The 13,181-nt window shown below is 40.6% G+C and overlaps 1 protein-coding gene across 1 annotated transcript in view; it reads right to left on the bottom strand.

Moving 5' to 3' along the window:
* LOC115151126 (RNA-binding protein Raly-like) overlaps positions 1 to 12,868 on the bottom strand; it is a 43,053-nt gene extending 30,185 nt beyond the window's left edge. The window contains exons 1-3 of the mRNA XM_029695136.1: positions 12,613 to 12,868; positions 1,975 to 2,047; positions 1,312 to 1,359 (exon numbers count right to left, since the gene is read on the bottom strand). Of these exons, the coding sequence (XP_029550996.1) occupies positions 1,312 to 1,359; positions 1,975 to 2,047; positions 12,613 to 12,868 (377 nt within the window). The remainder of the gene's footprint in view (positions 1 to 1,311; positions 1,360 to 1,974; positions 2,048 to 12,612) is intronic.
* Positions 12,869 to 13,181: the final 313 nt, after the last annotated feature.

Raw genomic sequence — 13,181 nt, 5'->3', positions numbered from 1 at the left:
CGGCGTTTTCGTGAGAAAGACCGATTTTCGGGATGTCTCATGGTATGACAAACACCGCTATAGCTCTGCCATCTTTCACCATAGATGCGGAAGTGCAACATTGGCGGATAAGGTGGATTGAGACGCATTCAATGCAAAATAATCTCTAGCTTGACTGACGGATTTTGTTGGGGAATTTTTTATTATGTTACCTAGATTGATGCACCAGTCGACTCTAGGGGGTTAAAAAGGTATTGACATGCCTGAAACATTGAAAGGGACAACTGAGGTAAAGCACTACCTTCTTACACGTATCTACAGTACACCATACTGTATCTACAGTACCATGGACTGGGGGTGTTGAATACATCTTATGGAGTTTGAGATAATTATATTGCCTTTAAGAGGTATGTATGTATGTATGTCCATTGTTCAGTAGAAAAAATAAACCTACCTCAAAAGGATTTAGAGGAAACTATTCTGCGATGAGCTTTCTCTGGTGTGTTGTGAATGAAATAATGTAAGAGGCTGAGGCTATTGCCTCGGCTTCAAAGCGATATCTGCCGTCCAGACAGAGAGCAAGTTCGTTGGTTGCGTCAGCGGCTCCATGAAGACTAGGGGTTTTGAAGATCACTTGAAAGCAGAAGGGTGATTAAATTATTGGGTGTATCTCTCTGTAATATATTGATCCCAGTCAAAGGCAGCCTCTGACAGCCGTAACTCAGATTTGGACATCACAGAGAGGGTATAAATAAACTCCTCTGGATGGCTGAAATGTGTTCCTCATCTGGATATTATGTTCAGACATCTGCGAACACAGGCATCCAGCGGAGAGCAACAGCGGGGATTCTATAGCCACTGAAATGGGGACGGCCAAGAGAGGAGGCGGACACTGCCAAAGTTTGCTCAGCACAGGCCGTGTTGTGAAACAAAAGCTTGACTTAACAGCTGGGTGAGCGTTACTTATGGGAACAAGTTTTGACATCTTTCAGTAATGATGAGTTGAGAATAAAAGGCAACAACATCTTCCACTGCTCAGAAAAAAAGTCCCATGAAAGTAAATATATAGTTTATAGTCTTTGATCAATGACATTAATGGTTTGCACCCTCACAAAATAAATTACTTGTGTCTGTATGACTGCATTAAAATGCCATCACTGACTGACTTTTTGGGAGATTGCAAAACGATTGTCACCGATGAAAGAATATGATCTCTTTATTTACTTTACTGTGAATGTTTGCCATTGCAAAATTATTCTCTCTTTCTCATTGCTGGATGATGTGCAATGTAGAGTTACACCGAAAGTGTATTTACAGGTGTAATCCACTCACCTGTCATAGAATCCATCTCTGTAGTAGTCATTATCAAAGTGATAGCCACTGAAAGAAACAAAGAAAATATCTAGACAACATTATAATGTTCTGGAATGACAATGAGCATCAATAGTCTCCTTAGTTCCCAAATTCCTCTCCCTCATGTGCACTGACCTCAGAAAAAAGACAGATCAAAGCAGTAAGGCAAAAATCCCACTATCAAGTTCTATCAGATCGGTGTAGAGGAAGGATAGGAAATGAGTAAAGAATTATCAGCAACTATTGAGACTAGAGATTGACCCTTTATTCCCCCCTTATTTCCATGAAGCCTTAATAGTCCAAATGTGGATGCATATGTACAGCAGTGTTCTAGAATATTGAACCGTTGGCTTTCATACATTTCAAATTCTCAGCGCAGCTCAAGCAATTTCTCAAACTGTCAACACATTCAAATGAATAGAGCTGCATTGGTTGGGAATTGTGGGGAGGTATGCAGAGCCACATAGCTATGTCACAACAGAATGCCGGACTTTTGAGGCTCTGCGTCTGTGCACATGATTTACGCTTTACACCTTATAGAGTACACTCAGACAAGAACACTTGTTGGTTCTGTTTTGGGTTCATGTAGAACACTTTCCACAGAGGGTTCTACATGGAACCCAAGATGGTTCTCCTATGTACCTGTAGAGACCAGCGGCAGACCTCTTCAGTCCTTTGGGTCTGTTGGGCTTGGGCTCTCCCGCCATGTTGATATCTGAGGAGGAGTGGAGAAAGGGTGTGTTACAGAGAAAGAGTGATACAAAATTAATCTCTCAATTATCTAAAGCTCACTTCACTTAAAATATACAGTGCATTTGGAAAGTATTCAGACCTCTTGAATTTTGTTACGTAACAGCTTTATTCTAAAAAGTGATTAAATACCCCATAATGACAAAGCAAAAACAGGTTAACTAATTTTAGCACATGTATAAAAAAAGACTGAAATATTACATTTACGTAAATATTCAGACAGGGCAAGGAAACCCATATTTATTTAGTTCACCGAAATTGCAAAATTATTTTTTTAATAACAGATAAGGGTGATGTATACCATCACCCTTATCATCTGTTATTAAAGAGATAATTTTGCAATTTCGGTGAACTAAATATGGGTTTCCTTACCCTGTAAGCAGTCTATGGACAGCATAAGACAAAGCAGTGGTTTTGTTTACCTGGACACGGTCTCCAAATGCTTTTTTTTTTTAGCATTTGTCGAACAAATCCAATACAAGCCCTGATTTTAGCTTTTGGAGACAGTTGTCAGATAGCAATCCATGCTTTGAGTTTGTTTGTCATACCTTGTCCATAGACTGCTTACACAAACCAATATGTCATTTTGTAATTTGGGTGAACTTTAATATTACAATACTTAATATTACATCAAACATAGACAATATGAGAAGGATATGAAATTTCTGCTACAGGTGTTACTGCTGCAGTATTATGTCTGACATTTGGGGGTCAGGTAAAGGTGAATCAACATAAAGGGCCAAAAAGGAAACACACTACATAACAAGAATATCTGGACCACACCCTTTGATTGCTGCATTGAACCTAGCCATAACACAAAAGGGAGCCCATAGGGGAAGGGAAGCTGATTCTAGATCTGTCCAGTGCCTAGTCACAACAGGGCAAACTGGAAGCCTGACAACAACCATAATGTTTGTGCAGACCTACCATCTCCACCAGAGGGAGGTGTTAAACCATGATACGCCTCTCTCTGCCCCTCTGCCTTCTGAAAATATTCTCTTTATCCACATTTTGTTATGTTACAGCCTGAATTTAAAATACATTAAATTTAGATGTGTCACTGGCTTACACATAATACCCCATAATGTCAAAAGTGGAATTATGTTTGTTGATGTATGTAGACACATTTTTACAAATGAATTTAAAATGAAAAGCTGAAATGCCTTAAAGTCAAAGTATTCAACCCCTTTGTTATGGCAAGCCTATTTAAGTTCAGGAGTGAACATTTGCTTAACAAGCCACAAGTTGCATGGACTCTCTGTGCAATAGTGTTTTAACAACATTATTTTTTAAATGACTACCTCAGCTCTGTTCCCAACATATACAATTATCTGTCAGTCAAGCAATGAATTTCACACACAGATTCAACCACAAAGACCAGGGAGGTTTTCCAATGCCTCTCAAAGGGCACCTACTGGTAGATGGGTAAAAATTAACTACCCCTTTGAGCACAGTGAAGTTATTAATTACACTTTGGACGGTGTATCCGTACTCCAAGTCACTTCAAATATAGTGTATTCGGAAAGTATTCAGACCTCTTGAATTTTGTGACGTTACAGCCTTATTCTAAAAAGTGATTAAATACTCCATAATGGATAATAATTTATAAAAAAAAGACTGAAATATTACATTTACATAAATATTCAGACTCTTTACTCAGTACTTTGTAGAAGCACTTTGGCAGCGATTACAGCCTCGAGTCTTCTTGGATATGATGCTACAAGCTTGGCACATCTGTATTTGAGGAATTTCTCCCATTCTCCCCTGCAGATCCTCTCAAGCTCTATAAGGTTGTGTAACTGATGTGAAATTGCTAGCTAGTTAACGGGGTGTGCGCTAATAGCGTTTCAATCGGTGACGTCACTCGCTCTGAGACCTTGAAGTAGTTGTTCCCCTTGCTCTGCAAGGGCCGCGGCTTTTGTGGAGCGATGGGTAACGATGCTTCGAGGGTGGCGGCAGTTGATGTGTGCAGAGGGTCCCTGGTTCAAGCCCAGGTAGGGGCGAGGAGAGGGATGGAAGCTATACGGTTGCATTGATGCTGTTGACCCGGATCAATGGTTGCTGCGGAAAAGGAGGAAGTCAAAAGGGGGTGAGTGTAACCGATGTCAAATGGCTAGCTAGTTAGCGGGGTGCGTGCTAATAGCATTTCAATTGGTGACGTCACTCGCTCTGAGACCTTGAAGTAGTTGTTCCCCTTGCTCTGCAAGGGCCGCGGCTTTTGTGGAGCGATGGGTAACGATGCTTCGTGGGAGGTAGTTGTTGATGTGTGCAGAGGGTCCCTGGTTTGAGCCCAGGTAGAGGCGAGGAGAAGGACGGAAGCTACACTGTTATAGTTGGATGGGGAGCATTGCTGCACAGCCATTTTTAGGTCTCTGCGGAGATGTTGGATCGGGTTCTAGTCTGGACTCTGTGTGCTCTGGAACAGGTTTATCATCAAGGATCTCTCTGTACTTTGCTCCGTTCATCTTTTCCTCAATCCTGACTAGTCTCCCAGTCCCTGCTGTTGAAAAACATCCCCACAGCATGATGCTGCCACCACCATGTTTCACCTTTGGGATGCTGCCAGGTTTCCTCAAGACATGACGCTTGGCATTCAGGCCAAAGAGTTCAATCTTGGTTTCATCAGACCAGAGAATCTTGTTTCTCATGGTCTGAGAGTCTTTAGGTCCCTTTTGGCAAACTCCAAGCAGGCTGTCTTATGCCTTATACTGAGGAGTGGCTTTTGTCTGGCCACTCTACCATAAAAGCCTAATTGGTGGAGTGCTGCAGAGATGGTTGTCCTTCTGGAAGGTTCTCCCATCTCTACAGAGGAACAGTGGAGCTCTGTCAGAGTGACCGTCGGGTTCTTGGTCACCTCCCTGACCAAGGCCCTTCTCCCCTGATTGCTCAGTTTGGCCGGGTGGTCAGCTCTAGGAAGAGTCTTGGTGGTTCCAACCTTCTTCCATCTAAGAATGATGGAGGCCACTGGGACCTTCAATGCTGCAGAAATGTTTTTGTGCCCTTTCCCACAATTCCTTCAACCTCATGGCTTGGTTTTTGCTCTGACATGCACTGTCAAATGTGGGACCTTATATAGAGAGGTGTGCCTTTTCAAATCATGTCCAATCAATTGAATTTACAACAGGTGGACTACAATCAACTTGTAGAAACATCTCAAGGATGATCAATGGAAACAGGATGCACCTGAGCTCAATTTCGAGTCTCATAGCTAAGGGTCTGAATACTTATGTAAATAAGGTATCTGTTTTTATTTTTAATAAATTTGCAAACATTTCTAAAAACCTGTTTTTGCTTTGTTATTATTGGGTATTGTGTCTAGATTGATGAGGAAAAAAAATCAAATTTAATCAATTTTAGAATAAGGCTGTAATGTAACAAAATGTGGAAAAAGTTAAGGGGTCTGAATACTTTCCGAATGCACTGTACAGGCATCCTTCCTAACTCAGTTGCCAGAGAGGAAGGAAACTGGTCAGGGATTTCACCATGAGACCAATGGTGACTTTAAAACAGTTTAATGGGATGGATCAACAACATTGTAGTACTCACAATACTAACCCAAATGACAGTGAAAAAAAGAAAGCTTGTAGAGAATAAAAATATAAAGAATTATATATCCTGTTTGCAATAAGACACTAAAGTAAAACTGCCAAAAAGGTTGCAAAGAATTTAACTTTACGTCCTGAATACAAAGTGTTATGTTCGGGGCAAAACCAACACAACACATCACCTAGTACCACTCTTCCTATTTCAAATCCAACACATCACCTACTGTAGCACCACTGTTCATATTTTGAAGCATGTTTATGGATATGCTTTTTATCGCCAAGGACTACAGAGTTTATTTGGATTTAAAAAAAAAATGGAATAGAGCTAAGCACAGGCAAAATCCTGGGGGAAAACCTGCTTCAGTCTGCTTTCCACCACTGGGAGACAAATTCACCTTTCAGCAGGACAAGAACCTAAAATACACTGGAGTTGCTTACCAAGATGACATTGAATGTTCCTGAGTGGACTAGTTATAGTTTAAAATTGGCTTAAACATCTATGGCAAGACTTGGCTGTCTAGCAATGATCAACAACCAACTTGACAGAGCTTGAATAATATTTTTCATAATAATGTGTAAACATTGTTCAATCCCGGTATGCAAAGCTCTTAGAGACTTACCCAGAAGGACTCAAAGCTGTAATCGTTGTTTAAGGTGATTAACATGTATACATATGTTAATACTTATTTATGGGAATGAGCCATTTCTGCATTTCATTTTCAATAAATGTGCAAACATTTTTTTTAAACGTGTTCACTTTGTCATTATGATGTATTGTGTGTAGATCATGGGTGAGAAACAAAATATACTTAATACATTTTAAATTCAGGCTGTAACAACAAAATGTGGAATAAGTCAGGGATATGAATACTTTCTGAAGGCACTGTAGCTAATGCTAGCATCAGTGCTCTAAGTCTTAGCTGTCACTGTCACCTCCAGTTTGAGCACCAGGCCTCATGATTGTGTTCTCTGGGCACGCCCACTGTGGGGGCTTAGGGCTGAGGCAGGAGTACGCTAGGGCATCGCTCCACACTGAAAGCTTGTTAACTTGACCGTGACGTGAAAGAGCTGTGTGTATTTCTCCCCCCCCCTCGTTTAAATAAAGGTGTGTTTATGTGTGAGCGTGTGTTTATGAGTAGGTGTGTGCGTCGCTTATAAAAGGCGTGTGTCAGTAAGTGTATATGTTTTACATTTACAGTCATTTAGCAGACGCTTTTATCCAGAGCATCTTACAGTAGTGAGTGCATACATTTCTCTCAGTGGTCCCCCATGGGAATTGAACCCACAACCCTAGCATTGCAAACACCATGCTCTACTAACTGAGCCACACAGGACCCCTGAAGATTTTTAAACTGCTTTTTAAAACCTTTTAAAATTAATTGAGTAATATAATCTCTATTGTTCTCTGTAAAATGTTCAACGTCGATTGTGTGAATCTGAAACTTGTTAATTAATTAGATGCATAAGTAATTCAATCATGTTAGATGTTAAAATGATCACATTACCTATATTTTGGCAAAATAACAGGCGTTTCAGTGTCAGAGATAAATTGACTTTTTTTCCTAGTATACACATTGCCTTTGAGGACTTCCACCATTTAAAAGTAGTCTACTGGGTGGGGATTCCTATGGGTTGTGAGTGATCAGCCAATGATCAGTCATTGTCTTCTTCAAAATTGTGTTGCCCATGCATTGTAAACCAAATACTAAGGTAATATCCAGGACCAATATTTATACAAGGACATTGGTCCCAAGATCCCGACCCAGTGAGATGAGACCATAGAGATGGATAGAGGACTCAACCTCTATGTAACGTATTTTAGCATGGACATTGCCATTGAAGGCTTCCACCATTCTAAAGTAGTCAGCTGGGTCAAGATTCCTATGGGTTGGGAGTAATCAGCCAATGATCAGAGCATTGTCTTCAAATTGGATGCTATGGTTTGTAAATTACTTTAACACCCCCCCATCTAGTGGCCACAATAAATTAATGACACAAATTGGTTCATGACTCCAGTACTGCAGGTGTCATTAAATCACCAAAATAAGATGTATGCATTAATCAAACACACCAAAATAAGAACTGACTACAGGCAGCGCCATAATGATGATCTCTCTAACTCTGTGGTTGAGACCATGACAAGTTAACCTGTTGGGGATAGGGGGCAGTATTTGCACGGCCGGATAAAAAACTTACCCAATTTAATCTGGTTACTACTCCTGCCCAGTAACTAGAATATGCATATAATTGTTTGATTTGGATAGAAAACACCCTAAAGTTTCTAAAACTGTTTGAATGGTGTCTGTGAGTATAACAGAACTCATTTGGCAGGCCAAAACCTGAGAAGATTCCAAACAGGAAGCGCTCTCTCTGACTATCTTGGCCTTCTTGATCATCTCTAACCAAAACAGGGGATCTCTGGCATAACGTGACATTTTCTAACGCTCCCATAGGCTCTCAGAAGGCGCCAGAACGATGAATGGTGACTTTGCAGGCCATGGCTGAAAAACAGTAGCGCATTTAGATAGTGGTCGATCTGAGAACAATGAGACTGAGGCGCGTGCACGAGCAGACACCATGTTTTTACTTTTTCGTCTTTGAACGAAAACAGGGTTTCCCGGTCGGAATATTATCGCTTTTTTATGAGAAAAAAATCGCATAAAAATTGATTTTAAACAGCGTTTGACATGCTTCGAAGTACGGTAATGGAATATTTTGAAATTTTTTGTCACGAAACGCGTCGGGCGCGTCACCCTTCTTTACCCTTAGGATAGGGTCTTGAACGCACGAACAAAACGCCGCTATTTGGATAAAACTATGGATTATTTGGAACCAAACCAACATTTGCTATTGAAGTAGAAGTCCTGGGAGTGCATTCTGACGAAGAACAGCAAAGGTAATCCAATTTTTCTAATAGTAATTCTGAGTTTGGTGAGTACCACACTTGGTGGGTGTCAAAATAGCTAGCCTGTGATGGCCGGGCTATCTACTCAGATTATTGCAAAATGTGCTTTCACCGAAAAGCTATTTTAAAATCGGACATAGCGATTGCATAAAGGAGTTCTGTATCTATAATTCTTAAAATAATTGTTATGTTTTTTGTGAACGTTTATCGTGAGTAATTTAGTAAATTCACCGGAAGTGTTCGGTGGGAATGCTAGTCACATGCTAGTCACATGCTAATGTAAAAAGCTGTTTTTTGATATAAATATGAACTTGATTGAACAAAACATGCATGTATTGTATAACATAAAGTCCTAGGAGTGTCATCTAATGAAGATCATCAAAGGTTAGTGCTGCATTTAGCTGTGGTTTTGGTTTTTGTGACATATGCTAGCTTGAAAAATGGGTGTCTGATTATTTCTGGCTGGGTACTCTGCTGACATAATCTAATGTTTTGCTTTCGTTGTAAAGCCTTTTTGAAATCGGACAGTGTGGTTAGATTAACGAGTCTTGTCTTTTAAAATGGTGTAAAATAGTCATATGTTTGAGAAATTGAAGTAATAGCATTTCTAAGGTATTTGAATATCGCGCCACGGGATTACACTGGCTGTTGACTAGCCCATAGAGGTTAAAGACTGAATTTGTGATCTTGAGTGTTCTCAAGACTAAGACCACTTGATCAAGAGGCCATGGGCCCTTTCTTCAATTGTAAAAAACTCAAGTAGAGTAAACTCAAGCACAGGACAGTGCAGTAGACAACAGTACAGTAAAGTACATTACAGTATAGCACATTATAGATCTCTATGTAGTGGCCAAATGGATGTAAATGTTTGGACTCTTGGAGGGTTGGAGCCACCCTGCTGGCTATGCATCTCAATACTACACTTTTTCCTGAAGTGTGCCCTTGTCCTCTACCCACATGGTGGTCCTTTGTAGCTCAGTTGGTAGAGCATGCAACTTTAAAATGGTGCTACCTGTCCTGTAACAGACGCCATGATAGCCAGAAACAAAGATGAGGCCTCATATATATTCGTGTCAATTGTTTTTGTTGTGATCGTTTCTGTTTGGACTTTAAAGAATCCCCATAGCTAACATATGGCTGGCTCTTTTTCATTTGGCCAGATGTACACCCCAGCAAACATATTTTAGTCCCAAAAGCGAACTTTACATATTAGGTGTTTCGTAGTGACACTTCTTAAAAATACATAAAGATTTACCAACTTGCTACACACCATGCGGCAATGCTGGAGAGGGGTGCAATTCCATCACCTGGTGATATTTGTAGGGGTGTGGCTTAAGGCACATTCATTCTACAGTCTATTTTTTGTAATATTTTTTTTTGTCTCATCAGTGCAACTCTCCAACGGGCTCGGGAGAGGAGAAGGTCGAGTCATGTGTCCTCCGAAACATGACCCGCCAAACCACACTTCTTAACACCTGCTCGCTTAACCCGGAAGCCAGCTGGTCAAATGTGTCAGAGGAAACACCATTCAACTGACGATCAGAGTCAGCCTGCAGGCACCCGGCCCGCCACAAGGAGTCGCTAGAGCACGATGAGCCAAGTAAAGCCCCCCAAACTCTCCCCTAACCCAGACAACACTGGGCCAATTGCGCGACTCCCGGTCCCGGCCAGTTGTGACTCCCTGTCCCGGCCAGGATCGAACCCTAGTCTATAGCGATGCTGTAACACTGCGAAGCAGTGCCTTAGACCGCTGCGCCACTCGGGAGGCCCATTCTACAGTCTTTTAGTGTGTGTTTCCGTGGTGTACATCAAAAGATGGTACAGCATTCTTTTGAGTTCGATGTTTAAAAATAAACAACTACTAATTCGATTAGTATATTTCAATGTAATATTAGAAAAAGATTTTCTCTTGAAATAATATTGTTAAAAAATACAAAAATCCTGAATTGCTTTACAATTTAGGAGTCAAAGTTTAGGAGTCAGGGTTTAGGACAGCCACCTCAACAGAAATAGGTGTATAAACGGTGACTGTGTACTATATTAATTTAACTATGTTTGTTATTGCCTTGGACTGAATTAGAACAGGACATTTATTTACATAATTATATATGTTTGGAATGTGTTTTAAGGGGGGGGGGGGGTGCAATTTGCACACTTCTGTAGAATCGCCCATATAGGAAAATGCCCTTAGGGCTCTAGTTCCCTGACAGAGTCCAGTTAGGGCTCTGTGTAATGGGGGATGAAGCTGTACCAGATGACCAGTAGAAGGGTGTTGAATGATGCTCAGTGCAGTGCAGATTAATCTCTGAGTTCCATTGAGATGAATGCTTTGATAACAAGCACCACTCTTCAAAGGCCTGATAAGGACTACAGGGAGTGCTGTAAGAGTGGTTCAGATAGACCTGCTGGGCCTTTGCTAAGAGTAGTGTGTATCTGCTCTCTCCCAGAGGCACACAGTGGTGGAAAAGTACCCAATTGTCATACTTGAGTAAAAGTAAAAGATACCTTAATAGAAAATGACTCAATTAAAAGTGAAAGTCACCCAGTAAAATACTACTTCAGTAAAAGTCTAAAAGTTTTTGGTTTTAAATATACTTAAGTATCAAACGTAAATGTAATTTCTAAAATATACTTAAGTATCAAAAGTAAAAGTATAAATCATTTAAAATTCCTAATATAAAGCAAACCAAATGGTATTATTTTTTTTTTTAAACGGATAGCCTGGGGCATGGTCCAACATTCAGAAATCATTTAAAAACAAAGCATGTGTTTAGTGAGTCTACCAGATCAGAGGCAGTAGGGATGACCAGGATTGTTCTCTTGATAAGTGTGTGAATTAGACAATTTTCCTGTCCTGCTAAGCATTCAAAATGTACTGAGTACTTTTGGGTGTAATGGAAAATGTATGGAGGAAAAAGTTTATAATTTTCTTTAGGAATGTAGCGAAGTAAAAGTTTTCAAAAATATAAATAGTTAAGTACAGATACCCCCCAAAAAACAACTTAAGTAGTACTTTAAAGTATTTTTACACATTATGCAAGACCAAAATAAAACAGGGCCAACCCGTATAGCCATGACTGCTGGATTCTACATGGGGTACATACTGTACCATAAGGTCAAGAGTGTTTACTTGATTGATCTCCGCATGTGTGGTTCCCACCGTGAAGCATGGAGGAGGTGGTGTGATGGTGCTTTGCTGGTGACGCTGTCGGCACACTTAACCAGCATGGCTACCACAGCATTCTGCAGAGATACGCCATCCCATCTGGTTTGCGCTTAGTGGGACTATCATTTGTTTTTCAACAGGACAATGACCCAAAACACACCTCCAGGCTGTGTAAGGGCTATTTGACCAAGGAGAGTGATGGAGTGCTGCATCAGATGACCTGCCTTCCACAATCCCCCGACCCCAACTCAATTGAGATGGTTTGGGATGAGTTGGGCCTCAGAGTGAAGGAAAAGCAGCCAACAGGTGCTCAGCATATGTGGGAACTCCTTCAAGACTGTTGGAAAAGCATTCCTCATGAAGCTGGTTGAGAGAATGCCAAGAGTGGATACTTTGAAGAATCTAAAATATATTTTGATTTGTTTGACAAATCTAAATATTTTGGTTACTACATGATTCCATGTGTTATTTCATAGTTTTGATGTCTTCACTATTATTCTACAAAAAAATAAAGGAAAACCCTTGAATGATTAGGTGTGTCCAAACTTTTGACTGGTACTGTATGCCAAAAGCTGAGTTCCACGGCATTTGTTGTGTATGTTAGATGGTGCCAATCTTTACCATTCATGTGCAATTGAGACCTGCAGATTTCTAAATAACAGATGCCGTGAAATATGTTCAAATCGACTTCAGATCACTTTTAAGGTCTGAAAACTTCTGACAAACTTTGATTTTAGGGTAAACTATTTTATTAATTATCCCTCTACAGTGTTGGTTAACAAATGCTGATCTGTTATTATCATGACATTCTCATCATCATTACACTGAAATGTAATGGTAACACTTGCTGCATCTGAAACAAAAACATGACCCTAGTATTCACTATTGAGATGAAGAACCCAAGTAGGACTCACCCAGAGTCTGTCCCGCCAGCACTCGTCCATTCTCCCCTATAACAGACCCACAGGCATGCGTCTCGCTGGCGTACTGGACAAAGGCGTAGCCCTTGTGCACAGAGCAGCCCAGCACGCGGCCATATTTCAAGAAAATACTCTCCACATCCGACTTCTTCACCACGGCTGTGTTGAGGTTACCGATGAACACGCGTGAGTTGATTGACTTGGGGTCATTCTTGTTGGTGACATTGCTGGTGTGAACCTTCAGAGACATCTTGGTTTACGAACCTCAAAATATAACCTCAAAATATCTGCGAGGAGGGGGGGAAAAGCATGATAAACATACATTTTGTAAGTTCCTTTTCTTGGGATGATTACCCACTGGGCACACCATGTAATTTCAACATGGACAATTGGGTAATATTTGGGTGAGCTGTTGATCAATGAGATTACAACCTACAGGTAACTGCCAAAATAAAGGAAACACTTTTTATTAAATGTAAATGAGGGCTAGAAAGTCATTTGAAAACAGGTGCTTCCACACAGGTGTGATTCCTTAGTTAAACAATTAACATCCCATCATGCTT

Source organism: Salmo trutta, chromosome 16 (genome assembly GCF_901001165.1).
Source record: "Salmo trutta chromosome 16, fSalTru1.1, whole genome shotgun sequence".
NCBI classification, from domain to species: Eukaryota; Metazoa; Chordata; class Actinopteri; order Salmoniformes; family Salmonidae; genus Salmo; species Salmo trutta.
Note: the sequence above shows the minus strand (reverse complement) of the source record. Positions and strands in the feature narration are given on the sequence as shown.